The sequence below is a fragment of the Mytilus edulis genome, chromosome 2, assembly GCF_963676685.1.
Source record: "Mytilus edulis chromosome 2, xbMytEdul2.2, whole genome shotgun sequence".
Lineage (NCBI taxonomy): Eukaryota > Metazoa > Mollusca > Bivalvia > Mytilida > Mytilidae > Mytilus > Mytilus edulis.
This window is the reverse complement of record NC_092345.1, coordinates 67,462,494-67,482,526: the sequence shown is the minus strand read 5'-3', so window position 1 is coordinate 67,482,526 and position 20,033 is coordinate 67,462,494. Positions and strand designations below refer to the sequence as shown.

Below are 20,033 nucleotides of genomic sequence, written 5' to 3'. Positions count from 1 at the left end.
TTTTAAAGTCAAGAATTCGCGAAAGGTCAATGTTCAAGATTAACAAAGTTAACATATCAGAGTGAGTCGAAATCTTTAATTCAAAATAACGAATTTAAGGATGTTCTCTCCTTTTATTCCTGAAATTTTGATAATTATTCGGAATCATCCCCCCCCCCCCCCCCCAATCTAAATGTTCGATCACTTAATTACAAATTAATTACAGAATAACCGTACATTGTCTCGAAATATCAATGTTATTTGTACAAGGCTTAGAAACAAGTAGAAAGCGAGGCTGTTTCTAAGCATTAATATTTCGAGTCATGCATGGTTATTCTATATTTATGCGTCAACTATAAGGTTCTTTTTTATACAATCATATCTATTTGTTTGGGAGGGGCCTAGATCAAATTTGAAATAAATAGACAGGACCCTTGAATTTATGATGAAACCAAGTTTGGAAGAGTATTTACAAAACCGAAAGCCAGAACCAAAAAATGGCCGCAACACAAGATGATTGGATAATAGAAAAAAAATCATATGTTGGCAAGCTTGGACAAAATAGGCTCAATCAAAATTTCGCCTTAAAAGTCTATCCATCAACCCCCTCCCCTAAAAATAAATGGGTTGTATCCTTATCAAAAACAATATGGACATTTATTTAGCTGAACGAAAGTAAAATGTGTACAAAAAAATAGAAAACAACACATTTACAGAAAAATAATTAACCACAAACGTTTTTGGTATTTGTATATCAATATTTCCCATTCCTTTTAATCCGTCTCTCGTCTTCTGGGGACTGAGGGACTTATGATATCGACCTCACTATACCAGAATACAAATAAGTCTGCATGGTCGGCATTGTATCGAACTGACAGAAAGAAGTTCAACTATCTGACTCTAATTCATAAGGTCGGGTCACTAAGATAAACGGTACTGTAGTTCCATCGGTTTATCTTAAGAAGTAAATCGGTTTAGTCATGTTTGTACATTAGTTAAAAGAGTAACAGGTCGACAGGTTTACACTAGAAAGGTTGACAAGTTGATCCTAAAAAGTTCTACAAGGTTGACAAGTGTTAAGGTCGGCAGGTTGACAGGCCAACATCTTGAAAAGTCGATAAATGCATGATAGGTTGACCGGTTGCAAGTGCAAGTGCAAGTAAAAGTTAAAAGGTTGACAGATCGACATGTTGAAAAGTCGAAAAATGCATAGGTCGACACGTTGACAAGTGTAAAGGTTATCTCTCGTGTGTTGTTGAATAATGTGTTGGACTTGCAAAGAGAAGGGCTGAATTTATAAATGATCTTGATGAAGAACAAGATGTTCCTACGGTTGCAGAATAAGGCCATGCAAGATTTGTTTTTATTTCGTTTTTAAGATAGAATTGTCAATATTTAAAAACCTTTTCAGTCCATTTTTCAAATTACAGTCCTTGCGGTATATTAAGAAAGGACGATTCCTTTTATATTTTTTATACCAACTCGCGTAGGTGAGTGAGATTTAAACAGACTCAACTGATAAACATTACAGCACGGACTGGGATCTGAAAATTGGACTGTGAAAACTAAAAGATTTGTTTCTCAGTCATTTATTATGTTTAAGACTTTTCAGTTCGATTTTGCCTTTTCAGTCAGATTATTGGTATTTAGTGGCAACATTTTTGTGCATCAAGTTTAATTTAAAATAAACATGATTAATAACTTAAACCAGGCGCGGATCCAGAGGGGGGGTTCCGGGGGTTGGAACCCCCCCCCCTTTTTTTTTTGGCCGATCAATGCATTTGAATGGGAGCATATAGCTGGAACCCCCCCCCCCCTTTTTACTCTGGGTTGGGAACCCCCCCTTTTTAAAATGGCTGGATCCGCCCCTGACTTAAACGTTTGTTTCATGATTGTCTTTTTAAAATTTGTATCACTTGAAAAACAATAATTGTTAGACACATCGAGGAAAAAAGTTATACTGGACAATAATGATATATTATTTATAAAAAAAAAAAAATTAAATTATGACTCAGAAAAGAAAATGAACATAAAAACAAACTCAAAAAGGCAAAGGTCAGGGTCATCAATTATGGAACTCTGAGCATCAATGTCAATTGATGACAAGAAAGTAAGTTTATACTCTGATAGTCGTAAAAGGGTCCAATCAAGTCACACTTCGTTGACATAAATGGTTGAGACATTATAACCCATTCTGCATCATTTGATACCGGATCTCGCCTTGGATAACATACATGTCGCTTTGGATTTCTTTTTTCGATACGCTGACCTTTTTTTTTACTGCGACTTTCGCCAGGGATGCTTCGAAGGGTAATAGTAACACAATGATACCTTCAATCGCGCTGTTGGTCCGTAGGTCCGTCCGTTCGTAACACCCCTGTTGACACTCTTGAATCTGCATCCGTCAAGGGATTCTAAACATGACATTTATCACAAAGCGATATGGTTTTTTTTCACTTGCCACAATGAATTTTCCAGGTAAAAGTTTTCTTGATAAATTGTGGCACCACGACACAGATCAGTCATTGAAAAATAGATAAAAGCTGAGTTATCAATAAGACAAAAAAAACATGTTTGGTATTTTTACAAATATTAACAAAAGCCCTTACTCATATTAATGGCAATCAAAGTAAATAACACCCAAAACATCTGATGATCAAGTAATCCGGGTATTTTAATATGCCTAAATTCCGGGTATTTTAATATGCCTAAATATTAGAAAAACACTACAACCTACATGTAAATATTTACCTAAACTTGTACAATGTCCTTAATCTTTGATCAACTTTATCCTCTTTAGAATGAATATGTTCAAAAACTCATTTTCCCATATACTCTCTAAACGCGGCGCACCATATTCACAAATTAGTTGAAAAGAAACTCTTTTTGTACGAAAATAGGAAACATTGTTAACTGTATATCATTCAAAATATACCTGTGTCCCCTGCGAACAAATTTGCTTTTTCGTATGTTCAGCTATAAGACAAGTGTAAACTCTCGCTCATGGAATACGCGTTTTTAAATAGATTTGAACTAACGGAAAAAGGAAGACAAACACAATTTTACAACAACCAAGTTAAGGTGTATTACGTTCGTCAAAATATATCGTCGCTGTTATGCAGAAACCACGTATCTAAGGTTTTGATAATTTTTCACCAGGCATTAAAAACTGAAATCTTTTAATCGATTATTTAGAATTAAATATGTATGTTCAACTGTATGCCAAAATATCTGATCTTTTAACCAATCAATTACCAAGACGAGCAAATATTTCTGCACCTATATTGTTTTTTCAAAGCTTTTCATTATTTTTAAGCTATATTAGCTTTGAAAACCTGAAATTGATAAAACTGTACCTGTTATAATATAATCTGCCGTGCCATGTGTTTTCTTTTGAGATACGATATTTTCGCACAAAAAAATGTCTCACCAATCCGACTACACTTTTTCGTCTCGTGTCAGAATTCGAGTTAATGATTGGTTAGAAGATCAGATATTTTCGCATACAGTGGATCATACCTATCTAATCTTAAATAATCGATAAAAAGATTTCCGCAAAAAATTGAGATACGAGGTTTTTGCATAACAGCGACGATATGACTCTTAATTAATTTACAAGTTAAATTGTCAACGGGAGATAACAATGAACATTTTTTGAAATGTTATGGTATGTTTAATGTTTAAGTGATAAATTTATGATGAATTGGAGTAATAATGTTAAGAATTCTGCAAAATGTCTTAATTACAGAATATTCAAGTCTGATTTTTGTTTTGAGAAATATTTATCGGTGTTACCATCTGATCTAAGAATGTTTTTATGTAAATTCCGTTGCCTTAGTAATAAATTGACCATTGAAATGGGCAGATTTTTAAATATTGATAGATCTGAAAGACATTGTAATCTTTGTAATGCTAATGAACTTGGTGATGAGTTTCATTACTTATTCAAATGTACCTTTTCAACAATGTAAGAGCTAAATTTTTACCTTTAAATATATGTAATAACCCAAATGTTTTAAAATTTAAAGAATTGATGAATACATCAGATTTATTTACACTTACTGGAATAGCAAAATTTTGCAAAAGTGTTATTAAAACCTTTTAATACATGTGCTTAATCATGTTACTATAATTTGTACTTTCTGTCAAATATCTGTACTAATTATATATACTAATATTGCACCTTTGTTAACCATGTTGTTCTAATGTAAATATGTTCACACTTTTATTGTTTGTTAAAAAATGTTGTACTAACATACCCCATGTGGGGGCTTTAGTGAAATAAAATGTCTTATGTCTTATGTCTTATGTTACGTATTACGTACGTCAAAAACTTAAAATTCTCTTATAAGTGTTATCTATATATCGTTAAACATAGAGGCCTTCTTTTTTGTAGATGCTGTTCCTTCTTTCAACAATGAAGTACACACAGTTCATTGGAGTTGTTTTGATTTGGTAAGTTACTTAAATGTTTGTCAGCATGGTTATCAATCCAGCCGTCTATCGTATATAAAGAAAAAACTACGTGGCTTAACATTTAGTACGTCTTACTGGTATTCCGTCTAGAGAGAAAGCATCAGGGGCGCTCGATCTATAACAGTTTAAAAGGCTTATTCAATGAAACAGACCATTTCGAACCAAAAACTCCGAAAAATAAGTAACAAATATTTTTCTTCAGCAATATATGTCTGCTGGTTTAAAACCCTTAATGGTTCAAATCTTTTAACATTTTATATAAAAAAAACTTTTATAGAAATTGACGTTACAATGAGATTTCATGTCACATCAGAAGTCCTGATACTTTGACGTGTGATTCTCCGAGGGACTAAGCGGTCATTGCAACGGTTGAAAAAAAATACATGTACCAGGCTTATTATTTAAAAAACATCAGACGCACGTGCAGTCAGCATTTTCGATCTAATCAAATGCTCAAAATCACTTTGCTTCTTAAACATTTTTTATGATGTTTGTAAAACCTTGATATGATTCGTATGAGGGTATGGGGATAAAGACACTACAACGGCTTAAACAAAACAATAAAAAAGACAATTGTGACTGAAGGAATCACCGCCTTACGTTCAGATAAATGCATTATTCATGAATATGTGTAAAAGAAGAAAAAACGACGAAATAATCTCAAACTCAATCTTGCAAACGAATAAGATAAACTGATTCCCGAAAAAATCATTGCTTTTCTCAGTATTTTTCTACCTTAGAAATATACGTGATATATAAATACTTTCGAGACGTTATGACTATTTTAAGCTTGTTTATATAATAATCATGTTCATGCGCCAATCAATGCATGTAAACTTTTTCTTCCTAATATTATGGTTTTGATATAAATATACATTCAAATTTTTTTTCAGGGTCTCAAATTTTCTATTGGTAAGAAATATTATTATGTAACGCATAAAATAAAGAAATACAAAGTCTCCTCATGCTACATGTTTTGAACCATAAAACAAGAAAAGCATTAAAAACAATAGTATACAAGTATATTTATGTATACACGATGGTAGATCTTAGAGATCAGCTGTTTTGTCAAAATCTCAATCTTTACGATGGACAAAAAAGAGTTGATCTGCAAGCTATTCATTATCTTCTTGCAACTATACAACAAGCACTGTGCTACAATCGTAAACAAAGCCGACTAGAAAATACATTACTCTAAGAACGAAAGCATAATTTACCAACTACCAAGTTTGTGGAGTAGTTAAGGGCGCCGTGCAATAAGCAAGTCGTATTACCACTATGTCAAATGAACAAGGTTTGAATAACAATAAAAAAGACCAAATATATATGCCATTTTGATAATTTATCAATTTGCATTCTCATCTTTTCAGTTGTTGTTTGTTGATTAAGTTTTCAATACAAAGTCAGAAATGTTTGAATTGGCAAAAAAGAACAATTCAACCGAAGCGCTTTCCTAAAGGAACAGGGAACTGAGAATACTCAAACCTAACGTGACATCGGTCTTTTAGCAAGAAAGTAATTTTACGCACTTTCATACAAGGAAAACGCTTGAATAGATATAACAAGATGTGGTATGAGGGCCAATGAGACAACTCTCCATCCAAGTCACAATTCATAAAAGGAGACCATCATAGGTGAAAGTACGGTCTTCAACACGGAGCCTTGGTTCACACCGAACAGCAAGCTAAAAAGAAAGTAATGTCTTTTTAAGAAAAAAGATTGCACACCATGTATATATTATCTGGTCTTTTTAATATCTTATCCATATACTACCATTAAACTAATAAACGCACTATAGATACAATATTTTCTTTTCAAGTTTACAGAATGTGACCATTGCCCCATAAGAATTGAAGATCCAGAATGGAACGCAATGTGGTATCTTGTAAGTGAACATATCAAACAATATCTATTTGACAGTTGTATAACTTGACATTGCAGATTGCCAACCTTGAACTACTCTATATTGATAAGTTTTGATAAATAATTTTGAATCTTTGATATAGCTATTAGCAAGAATAATTCTACTTGAGTTTCATACCATTCCAAAGATGAAATAACAGATTTTAAATCGAAAATTATTTAAATAAAATATAATGGCATTGTATTGCTAAATGTCGTATTTCTTGAAAGTTTAAGGTAGATTCGTGCATGTATATCGTAATCTTGGATTTTACAATCCCAGTATACAACAACGGTATAGTTATTTGCCCAATCTGCAAATTCAGAGACAGATTTGCAATTTATTGGTTAAACTGTTTATTTATATAACGAAAACCTGATGATTTATGGTATAGGTATAGCTCAAAATATTTAAACAAATACCAAATTTTGTGTTTTTAAAAACATTTTTCAAATAAGCCTTTCAAGGGGGGATAACTCGTTTAGTAAAAAATATATACTAGACTAGATAGCGAAATTTTAAATTTTTACTTGTAGCAAGAAAACAAGTTTGGTGACATTTTTCTTTTTATTTCCTTAAAACATATTTTGAAACTTATCTTCTCACAATTCATTTCAAAATTTTATCTCACAGATTTTTTTATGCACACAAATGTGCTTTTTCGTGAAAACTTTAACAAAATTTAGGCAATTTTAACGACTCATAGCTTGGAAAATAGCGCGGTGACCCATATTTTTTATTATATTTATGAAAAATGCATAGTAAAATCTTCTTTTTGACAAAGTTTAAGAAAATTCTATCTCAAGAAGTATATACCTAAGATCTAACTTAATATGTTAACGTATATGCAACACAAACAGTCCTTAAACTTAACAAGTCATTGGTTTTACTTTTGATGAAACTGTGACATATTTCCTGTTTTTAATTTTTCAAGTTAAGTTTAGGAAATTCAGATGTCTCGATTACAAAACGATATTTTTCTTATATCTTTTTATCATTATCTTTTAGAACAGACCAAACGGATATGACATGAATGTTTTGCCAGCATGGAGAATTTGTGTAAATGGTACTGGAGTGACAGTTGGTGTGGTCGATACAGGTGTCCAAGACCACATAGACATCAATATTGTGAGTACATATTCCTCTTTTGTTTAGCTGAATAAAAAAAACTGCAGTTGTTTATTTGTCTTTATTGGTATAACTTTTACTGTTAGGTCTGGGTTTTTTGGGGGAAATCCATTTGACGTGACAAAATTATTTTATATTATTAAAATTACTTTTACTGTTAAGTTCGTTTATTGGGATATTTATTTGACGTGACTCTGTACTTATTTATCCCGTAATACATTGGACGACACAATAATGGTATATCTACCTGTGTGACGTCAAACACGCGATTCTACTCCAGTACTTGAAATCTTTCAATCCTTTATTAGTGGATTTACAAATAAACTATAATAAAACAGCAAAATGAGGATGTTAAATTTGATGGATGCTTTGTGTGCTTCTTTGTTACATTTGTTCGTTTTATAGTGATTAAGATGATAACACAATGATGCCACTGCTGTGTTGACATGAATATCAATAGTGTGGTCATTTTTATAAATTTCCTGTTCACAAAATTTTGATTTTTTTTTGAAAAACTAAGGATTTTCTTATCCCAGGCATAGATTACCTTAGCCGTATTTGGCAAAGTTTTTTGGAATTTTAGATCCTCAATGCTCTTCAACTTTTTACTTGTTTGAAACTTTAAATATTTTGATATGAGCGTCACTGATGAGTCTTATGTAGACGAAACGCGCGTCTGGCGTACTGAATTATAATCCTGGTACATTTGATAACACAATGTTGACTGCTGTACCCCTATTTTTGCGATTTTTTACTTATTGTGTCTGTTTGTTTTATTCACTCATCTTGTCAATACAATGGTTTTGGATGCGACGGTCATACAAATGAGAGTTTTAGCTAGATATAAAAGCAGGTTTTATCCACCATTTTCTACCTAAGAAAATGCTGGTACCAAGTCAGAAATATTACAGTTGTTATCCATTCGTTTGATGTGTTTTAGTTTTTGATTTTGTCATTTGATTAGGGACTTTCCTTTTTGAATTTTCCTTGGAATTCAGTATTTTTGTGATTTTACTTTTTAGATTAATGCATACTTTTAACTCATTCATATAGCATAAAATTATTATATCAATGAAAATGTTGGGTTTTTTTTTGCATGCCACAAAATCTTCAGCATTGCTGTTTTTAAATCTAACGATTAGTGTACAGTTGCTTATATTCCATACATGTTAAGGACGACTACAAATAAACAAATAGTGCAATACATATATTCTTGCAAAGATAATCGACTGAAATTGCAAAAAGGAGATCACATTATCACTAATAGAAACCAAGTCATTTGGAATAGAGGCAATCATTTTGTCTTGAAACATGCAATGCAATGAAAATGTTTAGTCTTAAGAACATACGTTTTAAATTATAAATTTGTTATATCATAGTACTTAACAAAATCTAGATTTTTTTCTCACTGTTAAAAATAGTAATTCATTTTTTGTTTCAGGAAAGGACGGTGGATTCTGGATATACACGCATTAGTAGACCGATATATCAAAATTGGTAAGTCAACTCTCGCCGACACAACTGAAATGTCCTCACAGTTTTGTCACGTATTAGATGATAACAAATATAGAGATATTTAAAAAAAAAAAAAAAAAAAAAAGGAGCTTCGCAATAAATATAACGATGTATAATTGAAGTAAGACGATGAACATTGCCGTGACAACAGTTTTCCATTTCTATCATGATGTACACTTAGTTCAGTGCATTCAACATCAATTAACATATAGCATTAATGTTTGCATATATATTTTCAGGTCACGCCGGTGGCTATGGGTAAGCATACAAACTTTCTCACAAAGGAATTGAAAATGTTTATAAATAAAGGCAACAGTAGTATACCGCTGTTCAGAACTCATAAATCCATGGACAAAAAACAAAATCGGGGTAACAAACTAAAACTGAGGGAAACGCATTAAATATAAGAGGAGAACAATATAAAATTGTAATGCTTATAATTCAAATTCCAACTTCGTTCAAAAATGTCTAATAAGAAAAAAAACAAAATGCAAAAATGCACACAAACATCCACGTGCACATAACACAAATTGGTCTCAGCGTGCTCGAAAATGATGCTCCAACAATTAAACTAAATGACTTAGATAAGACATGTTAGACAAACATAATCGTATCCATTCGATGAAGACATGATTATGACACAAACTACGCTAAATACATACTTTCTGTACCTATATTACTATTTCAGTGATCATTTTTCAGTGTATAAAGACATATAATAAACCTTATCTTTTTATAAATCACAGAAAGACAGCAAAGACAAAAATAGTATGCGATACAATTGGCATGACAGTAAACAAAATATATAGGTGTAAGACGGTGGTAATAGCCTGTTTAACAACAAGAAACGCGGCGGGTGCCAATAATGGAGCAGGATCGTCTTGCATTTCTAGAGCACCTTTGATCACTCTTGTTTTTGGTTGGGTTTATATAGCTCAGTCTTTAGATTCCTATGTTGTGTATTGTTTACTCTCTTTTAAGATTAATCTAACCTAAATGGACACAAGAGGTTGTTAAATTACATCATTATTTGTCTGTTGCACATATATAAATATTGATAAGAAGATCTCAAACCGAGACTATGTTGTCAGTTTTTCTCGTTTTAACTAATAGAGATTCCTTAGTATTCGTTGGATACCAATTTTCGTGGATTTTTTAGGATACAAGTGATCCAGGAAATTAAATTTTTAACGAATGACACATTTCATATAGGCTCGTACGCAGACTTCGACAAAACCATGACATTGAATATTCATGGTCATGCAAGTGTTTCCTAATCAACGAACATTGGTACCCTTAAAAATGTATTTTACACATTAATGAACAATATTAATATTAGTGTTGACAAAGGTACTTGCCTTATCATACCTTCTCCTTTAATGAAGTCTTTCCTCAAAGAATTTTCTTTCCTTTGTATATCAACTAAAGACCCTTTTGAGATGGTACTTGTGATTAGCTGCATCGTTGACTTATTTTAATATCAAAGGATATGAATAATGTTTTTTTTCTTCTTTTGTTCGAGTTTCAAAATCCTGCTACATAAAGATAATAATACCTATTATAACGTATATATTAAAAGCATTTTAATTACTATAGAAAGTTCCTATAATCATTCAGTATTTTCTAAAATGTTATTAAAGTATTTAATATATTTTTTTCCCATCAAATTCATAAATATTATGACACATTTATGTGATTAGAAATATTTTTGATTTCATTTTTGCTCAATCAGCAATTGATTATAATTTCATCTTTCTTATACTGAATGATTATAGGAACTTTCTATAGTAATTAAAATGCTTTTAATATATACGTTATGACTGACTGAATGAATTTAATTTCTCATTAACTACAAATTACATAGTTACAGAAAATATATATGAATAAACAATTACACTTAATATAAAAGCACATATGAACAAACAAACATAAACATTAAATTACATACTAACCAAGAGGAGTCGGTCTCACATTTATAAGTTTTTAAAGACGTGATTTGTCTCTTCTTGAAGTCCAGATACAAGTTTGGTGGCAACGCATGGAATAGAGAAGATCAAGAAACATTAAAGTAAGTCAAAAAGAAATTGGCTTCAATTCTAAAAAAAAAAAAAAGGCCTTAAATGTGCATCAATATCAATGACCACCCATTAAACCCTTTAATAAGTGTGAACATTTATATAACAAATATATTTGCTGGCGTTATGCCTCTCTGAAATAAGAATAAAATTGAACATCAGCATATGCTTTATTTTTAACCCAAAAAAATCATTACAATATACGTCAAACGTATGGGTTCTCATTGCTCTTCAACTTTGTACTTGTTTGGCTTTATAACTATTTTAATCTGATAGTCACTGTTAACACTGCGTTGTCATTGTTAATATTAAGATGATTATTAATACATTCTTGTAACCAATCATTTTAAAGACATGGTACAAGAGTAGCAGGTATTATTGCAGCGAAGAAGAATCGGCAGGGTATAATTGGAATTGCCTTTGAAGCTGAAATTGCTGGCAAGTTTTCTTGTTTCTTGAAATATGTTTAAAAAATCAAGGCTATAACATTTCTGATCGTATCAAAAACGAAAATATATAGTAAAATGAAAGTTGCGATTGGTATTTGAAAACTGCGATTGATAGAGAAAATCTGACAGTCACAAAACATTTCTTAATGTTAAGATATATCAAATGTTCATTTGCATCAATCTTCAAATGACTTCAATAATAATATTGCCATTTAATAACTGATCTTTTTTGACAGTATTGGCAAAACTTTGCGATGTTGCCTATCGTATTGAAAACATAAATAGAAAAAAAAACTTTAAAATCAAATTACGAAAGCAACTGACGACCAATGATTTGAAAAGGACACTTTACAATATTATGAGTTAAACTACAATGTATGTGTTAATGTTGAATTATTTTTGACAGATGTTAAAATAGCCTCGACAGCAGTATACGAAACATTTGATGCTAATTTACTCAGACATCGTAGTGATGTTATAGATGTTTACAGTTGTAGCTTTGCTAACTTCCATACCGGAACAAAGACATATCCTTTGCTTTCCAATCAAGAAAGTTCATTGGAATACGGAACAACTTATGTAACTATATTAAATTAACAGCAAAATATAATCGTTACTCCTACTTGTTAACTAGTGAACTTTCTTAAAGAACAATTGCTCTTGTTAAGCAAAACTTATATGATAGTAAATATTTTTATACAATATGTTTTCCTTTTTTTATGCATGGCTTTTTCATTTTTCTTCGACATTTGACTTGTGAATGTCCTCCTGGTATCATCCACCTCTTATAAAATTTGGTGTCGAGCCAATCAAAGAGTCATGAATTGTCGACATTACATTTTGTGCACTACAGTTGATATTGCTTATGGTTATTTAGATCATATAGATGATAAAGAAACTTCGAGACCTTTTGTAACTTGCCTTGCGGTGTGGCATTCGCATACAGCTATTAACGTCTACGTTATTTGGTCTAAGGTGGAGAGTTATTTCATTGGCAATTGTACCATATCTTTTTGTTTTAATATTTACGCCGTGTTAGGAGTACTGTTAACGATAATGTTGTTTTTTCGGCACCATAATTCAATCGAAATCTAGCTCACTTTATTAACTTTTTCGAAAAGAAAAAAAAATCGGACAAGTGGTGTATTTTCCAATCATTTTAGTTTATCATGTTTGGCTGTAGTCTTTGTTTTTTGGAAGCCTGCACAGTTATAAATTCATCTTCAGTCTTGCAAACATTTTGTCTAACTGAATTATCTGAATAAAATATTGAATGCCTAACAAGACACAACGGGTTAAGAGTCAGACTTAGCAGATAGTATTAGGATAATTTTTCAAAACTAAAATGCATTTACCTCTGAATAACCAGATGGTCGTGTGAATATCTGAATTAATACATATTATTATGGTTGCATTTTCTGTGATGCTTTTCACCTAATAACAAGACAGTAAAAGTCTTTAAGAATTACCTAAGAAACATTAATTACTGCTGTATAAGGAATTGCTGACTTTAACTTGTTCAAGTAATCGTTTTTGTATCTTTTATATGTGTGTTTGAGACTTAAACGTTTAGGTAAAGTATGGAAATGTACTGCAAGAAACATTGAGAACCCATTCACCTTTTGTATTAGTGCTAACATTTTTTTATCCTTGTATGGTATTGTTTGGATTTTATAACCATAATTTATAAACTTACTTTAGAATTACACTTATTATGATTATATGTTTGTTACAATTAAAAATATATTGGCCTTAGTAATAAATTATGTTTTGGTTTTTTATATGAACAGGGAAGGGGTGGTCTTGGATCTGTCTATGTTTCTACTACTGGAAATAGTGGCGGAGAAGAAACAGATGTCTTTCGTGATAGTTGTTCTTATGACAGACTGGTTGCCAATAGATATGTGATATCTGTAGCAGGTATTCAGTTAATGATTTCTACTAGAACTTTCAAGCCATAAATTAACTTGTTAAAAACATAAGAAAAGGGTAAAAGAATTCAAATCAAAACATAAATGGGTTATAGATATAGGAAGTTGTGTCGTGAGTGCCAAGTAGACAACTCTTCATCCAAGTTACAATCTTATTAAAAAAAAACATTATAGGTCAATGTACGGTTTTCAACACGGAGCCTGTATATTTTAATCTTTGGTGAGTTTTGCAATTAACTAAATTGATCCACACGAGAGTAATATGAAAATAGCCAAACAAAATCCAAAGTACGTTCGTAAAATCAGCAGCAAAATATTGTTATGGCATTAAGCGATCCGAAGACTGTGATTCCTTGAAGCTTCTGATAAGACTAACTTATGAAGTGTTAGTTTGATTTTATCTCTGAAAGATAATACAAAATTAATTGAAATCGTTTGCTAAAATTAGAAAATTTAAAAATACAAAAATTCAGCACAAAATTTGTAATGGCGTCAAAATCGACAATTAGTATCAACAATAATTATTTTGTAAGTCATATATTTAAAAAAAAAACAACATTGATTAATAACGTAAATTTATAAAGTTAATATTTGATAATCAAATTTTTCAGGTATTCAGCATAATCTTCGAAAACTTCCTAATGGCGAAGCCTGTAGTGCTATGATGGTTGCAGCCTTTACTGAAAAAGCAGGTGATAGGAGTAATAGAAGAGTGGTTAGTATGAATTTACCCTTATGCCTATGAGACCCCCAAAAAGTCAATATCTTCATATTGTGTTATCCTAAATTTCAACTCTGACACTTTTCGTTTAGTTTTATAGAGGTTGGTATGATTTAATTCGGGCCTTGGAAAAGTATATAAAGGACCTTTTACGAAATCAGTAATGTTAACAATATGGTAAAGGTAAAATCAATACTCTTTAACTTCGAACTTTTTGGATTCGAGCGTCACTGATGCGTCTTTTGTCTGGCGTAAATAAAAAATTTAATCCCTCTATGATGAATTTATTTACAGTTACAAAATAATCAACAAACTATTTAGATATGTGCTTTTCGTGCAGAAATTTCCTGATTGAAAGTTTGTAAATTATATCGCTAGTCATAGAAAGTAAGTGAAGAAGTTTAGGTCTTCATGATGGATCCATATCTTTTATTTGATATAGGTGTGCAATTAGACGATTAAAACTTTGACCTGTCTCTTGAATGCTCAAACTTAAACAAATAACACTTCACATATCCTTATTTCATGGAAACCAAGTATATAATTTCGAAAATGAACACTCTTTGTTATCAGGACCCTTTAAAATATTCTAGATATAATTACATTAGGTAATACTACTAGAATATTCCTTACATAAGCAATGATGTAATAACGTTCAAGAAAATGAGCAAAAAGATGTTATCGGCAAAGGATAAACTTTACTAATCATATACACAAAAACGTACAGTGAATGCAACTCTTGTTAACGTTTTATATGCATCATAGCATTATGTACATTCAAACAAATATTTTGAAGTATACGTATAAGTAAAATATGAATTGTGAATTTTGTCATTTCTATGTCTTAAATTTACCTAAACATAACATTAGATCATAGCACTTTGTGAATTAATTTGCTCACTTATTTCCTTTTCTAAAGTTATTTTAAACGATTCGTATTATTCTTATTGAACAAGAATATAAGAGGATTCATTTTCAACTTTAATTCCAATTTCTTCTGTTCTTGTGAATCAACGCGAATTTTTCCATTATTTAAATCTTCTTTTACAAGTTTTACTGCGAAATATAACTTTGATAAACATATGGAAAAAACATCATTCTTTTTTTTTCTAGATTACAACAGATATTGGAAACAGAATCACCACAAATTTTAACCAGAACGCAGCAGCAGTGTCTATGGTATCAGGTGCTGTAGCTCTTGCTTTAAGTGCCAAGTAAGTAGCAAATACGACAAAAATGTGTCAATATTAAAGCATTTATAATGTACCCAAGTTACTTATAGAATTACAGACCAACAAACAAATGTATGTTTTAAATAACAAGATAAATTTCTATCCTTTTTTTAATATTTTACATATGGCAAAGCTTACGTGTTGTTTATATTGACGTAAACTCTATATTATATTTAATTCATAGTTTCGAGAAAGAAAAAAAATTATGTATTGCAACATTTTAAAATCTTGACACAAAACATTAACTCAACTAAAACTAACATTAAAATTAACACCTACAAAAATGAATAAAAAAGTTTAGTATACGAAAATACTTGATATACATTCATTGTTTCTAATTACATTATCATACATTACATTTCATTCTAATGATAACATTTTTTTTCTCAGTCCTGCTCTAACGTATCGGGACATAATGCATCTACTGGTACAGACGTCAAGAAATAATCTCCCAGATAACATATACAGATCAAATTTCATAACAAATGCTGCAGGAATCCGAGGTAGTCATTAAGAAAATAAGATATCGTTTATATATCGAAATGAACATTTGATTAAAAATACAATCAAAAACGTGTATTATTCAGTCTGAACATGTGTTGGCCTTCTGGCGTTTGTTTTGGGTTTGGCTTTTTGTCATTTTCTAGTCATTCCCTCTGTCAAATTTGAAAATTCCTTGTTCATTGTTCAATACAAGACTTTTAACGGAACTCCATCAAATAAGCTCTCTCGCTTTTCTTCTAAATTCCAATGTTGACGAAAACGTTTCAATATTGTTTTACTCGTTACTTACTTTCAAAAAGTATGGGTAATTTACAATTGACAATACGAAGAAATAAATAGTATGTGTAGAACGTGTACATAAAAGAATAAAAGCTTCTCGTTTTCATTTAAAAAAGGTCAATTCAAATAAATGGGAAATAAGATATTCGATTTCAACATATAGATCCATATAAAGCACATTTTTGTTTTTAAACCAGTCAGTTCTACAAATATGTGGACATGTTTCAATATTTTAAACATAAGCCCATGGGTTGACATAGAATATGAATTATAATCCTATAGACTCCTTTGGTCTAGCAGTAAAATCTATACAAAAGTGTGAATACTGTGTGTAAGGTATGAACAGGAAGCCACGCAGCTAATGAGAATGTGTACGTAGCCTTACGGAAAACAGTACAAAATCTAATCCGCTTTCCATCTAAAAGTGAAAAACCAACTTCGGCTAGATGTCTTAAATAATCTCATTTGACGTTAGGCAAAAGGCACTCAATCGATATGTTTTAAGTTGCAAACACTAATATATATTGTTATAATTGGAAAATAATTTTTAATTTAGTGTCATCATATTTTGGATTCGGACTACTTGATATTGGCACTCTGGTTGAAAGGAGTAAAACCTGGATTAACGTCCCACAAAGACAAAATTGTACAGCAACAAAAACTTTTAACAGTCCGTAAGTAATTTAATGTTTGATAATTAGATATTAAATAAATATTAGTTCATGGGTAATGTTCCAATGCCTCACATGAAGAATTTTTTTCAGGAGAAATATATTAAAGTAAATAATTTAAGCAAATTTACAAATTAAAAAAAATATGAGATTGATTGTTTATCAAATAAATGTATATTGTCACATTTTGAAAATTAATTATGCAAGTATTTCACCATTTTGTGATACTTCATTTTATTAACACAATACATTCGTTTGACCTCAAAATATATTGAAGTTTTATAGATGTGTAGGTTCCCTGTAAATATTTAATTAGTTTTTAAAGAAAAAGAATATTTCTGAAAATTGATCGGTCGTCTGTTTGTTCTTTTTATCTATAAATAAGAAGATGTGGTATGAGAGCAAATGAGACAACTCTCAATCCAAGTCAATTTGTATTAAAAATTACAAATTCTAGGTTAAAGTAAGCAATGTTGGACCTGATGAATATTTCTAAATATATAAAAATGTGTATAATCATAAACTGGGAACACATAAATTGATAATGTAAAAAGTAATACATGACAAAATATATAAACTAGGTTTATTTTTTAGACTAACTCGTGACTCTAATTACTTTGTGGTCGAAATCACCGGATGCACTACTACTTATATAGAACATGTTGAAATATCTTTAAAAGTAAATCATCAACATGCCGGACAGATAAATTGGGATCTCGTTTCTCCGTATGGCACAAAATCTACAATTCTGCCTGGAAGAGGTCTCGATCCAGCTTCATATATGGACATAACTGTCTTAACTGTTCAAATGTGGGGAGAAAATCCTAATGGATACTGGAAAATAGAACCAACAGCTGTGTTTGGTAAAACACTTGGTGGGTTATTTCTAATTTCAAAAGCTAATATGTCATTGGGTGTCACAGTGTTATCCAAATCAATTTTTTAATCATAAACTACGGAAATTATAGACGACAACGTTGAAACTTTTTCAATTTTATACTTTACAGTTGATACCTGGTTCACAAAATTATTCCCTCTTCCATCCTTTTTAAATAATGATTATATTTGTATTACCAAATGTTGTACAAAAAATAAACAAACAGAAAGAATTTTATTCCAGTTGCAGTATTGTTTCAAAATAAGAATTTTATAGATCTCAAATATAAGAGTATAAAAAATACAATAAATCGGTTTACACTTTGCGTGCTTATCTTTGTTCCAACCCTAGCCGAAATACCAAAACTTATATCTATTGTTATTTACCATAGAAAAATTCTTCATTGAAAACTATAGAATTACCAAATAAATCAATTTTAATAAACTTTGTTACTTGAAAACAAGCTTTGTGATCTATATCTTTAACATTTTTTTTCAAATATCGTGATATGGACTGTATTTTATCTCAAAGTACGACACTTTTTAAATAGCATTGTTTTACCCAAAAAATAATTTACGTTCGACCTAAACCAAAATTATTGAAAGTAAAATATTAACGTGATTCAAATTCAACATTGAGACTTGTAATTTCTGTTTCTCTGTGTGTACAACCAATGATTTCTATTTTATATTAAATTAAAATTATAAGCATATATTTTTTATTTATTATTTTAGATAACGGCAATGTAGAATCAGTAAACATATCGATTCATGGATATGAGTGTCCCCGTCCTGAAGACTGTCTGCCAGCTGCTGAACAAGGTAAATAATCTTTCGTATGTGAGTTAAATAAAGGATATTTATATTTGTGTACTAAACAATAGATAACGTAATTTGATGGATACTAGTAATAATTAAAGAGTAGAATTATTATATAATGTAAGGAGAAAAACATTCATCCGATAGGGAACAAATTTCCTGTCGTTTTGACGAGGCTCACAGCAAACCCTATGAATCAATCGAAAATTTATACATTTGTTTATGCACATTCTTAAATGATTTAGGATACTGTATGGCCCATGGAAGGAAACGCTTACTTTTGCAACTCACCCGGACTTGCTTCTTTTTTACTTAATACAATTCCATCAATTTTGTGTGTGTTTTGTTCTGATTTGTAACTCCTCATGGTTAATCAGATTTGAATCTGATGTTGATCTTCTTAATGAACGTATGAGATTTGAGTATACTGCTGATGTCTCTAATTCTGCTCTAAACAGCAAACGAAAAATATGTACAGCAGACAATAATCATAGGCAACCACTGGATATCTAGCTCCGGACTTTGGAATGACACATTAATTAAACTCAAAACCATTAAGATCGACTTGTAAAAATATATTTAGTTAATACATATAGATGTTGTTCGGACATAAAGACCATTTTGAATATCATATGTTGTACAAATGATATATTCAGTGTCATCATCACTTATCACTTTCCTTTTCAAATTTTCCATGGAGTTCAGTATTCTTGTGATTTTACCTTTTATCTGACCACTCAGAAAAACCGAAATTAATATATGGTATTGGCGATTAGATGGCTGTCATTAAATGGAGGGCGTATTCATTTATTTGTGTTTTAAATGCCTACGGTGTAATATGTTTGGTAACAGAAAACTAAACTGTATTACAAAGCTAAAACAATATAGAATGATCCTAATAAAATCATGAAAAAAATCCAATCTTACTATTTTTGATCCCATCAGGATCCTCTTCCACTTCTTCACAAAAGGATGAAATAAAATCATACGGTACTGATATAAGTGTACAAAAAACGTTTTTCTGAAAGAACAATATTCTTCATGTCAAAATAAGAGCAGAAGATTTAGAGAGTCAAGTAGGTTAAAAAACAGATTTGGAATAAATTTTAAACTGGACTATGTAGTCCACCGAAACCATACCAGATGTGTTATATGATTTATGTTAACAAAGACAAAAGTGTAAAACTTGAATTATCCTTTGTTGTCACTATTTTCTATAATGGTATTGCAAGTGTTGTAGTTATGTTTTAAAGGAGTGGGAGTTTGGGGCGTATGGCTTCCATGGTCACAGTGTACAGGTGTATGTGGACAAGGAACTAAAAGTCGATTTAGACTGTGTAACGACCACAGTAATTCAAAATATTGTCCAGGAGACAGTTGGGAGAAAGTACCATGTCGTCTTCCTCAATGTCAGCCAGAAATACAATCAGGTAGGAAAGACAAGCTAGTAAAATAAACACAAATACATGAACATA

The 20,033-nt window shown here is 30.9% G+C and overlaps 1 protein-coding gene across 1 annotated transcript in view; it reads left to right on the top strand.

Moving 5' to 3' along the window:
* The first annotated feature begins 4,381 nt into the window (after positions 1 to 4,381).
* Positions 4,382 to 20,033, top strand: part of LOC139512744 (neuroendocrine convertase 2-like) — a 29,282-nt gene continuing 13,630 nt past the window's right edge. The window contains exons 1-17 of the mRNA XM_071300608.1: positions 4,382 to 4,434; positions 5,349 to 5,367; positions 6,275 to 6,340; positions 7,367 to 7,486; positions 8,928 to 8,983; positions 9,241 to 9,259; positions 11,014 to 11,069; positions 11,429 to 11,514; positions 11,932 to 12,104; positions 13,316 to 13,445; positions 14,068 to 14,171; positions 15,291 to 15,391; positions 15,800 to 15,912; positions 16,749 to 16,866; positions 17,458 to 17,738; positions 18,475 to 18,561; positions 19,812 to 19,988. Of these exons, the coding sequence (XP_071156709.1) occupies positions 4,397 to 4,434; positions 5,349 to 5,367; positions 6,275 to 6,340; positions 7,367 to 7,486; positions 8,928 to 8,983; positions 9,241 to 9,259; positions 11,014 to 11,069; positions 11,429 to 11,514; positions 11,932 to 12,104; positions 13,316 to 13,445; positions 14,068 to 14,171; positions 15,291 to 15,391; positions 15,800 to 15,912; positions 16,749 to 16,866; positions 17,458 to 17,738; positions 18,475 to 18,561; positions 19,812 to 19,988 (1,744 nt within the window). The 5' untranslated portion in view covers positions 4,382 to 4,396. The remainder of the gene's footprint in view (positions 4,435 to 5,348; positions 5,368 to 6,274; positions 6,341 to 7,366; positions 7,487 to 8,927; positions 8,984 to 9,240; positions 9,260 to 11,013; positions 11,070 to 11,428; positions 11,515 to 11,931; positions 12,105 to 13,315; positions 13,446 to 14,067; positions 14,172 to 15,290; positions 15,392 to 15,799; positions 15,913 to 16,748; positions 16,867 to 17,457; positions 17,739 to 18,474; positions 18,562 to 19,811; positions 19,989 to 20,033) is intronic.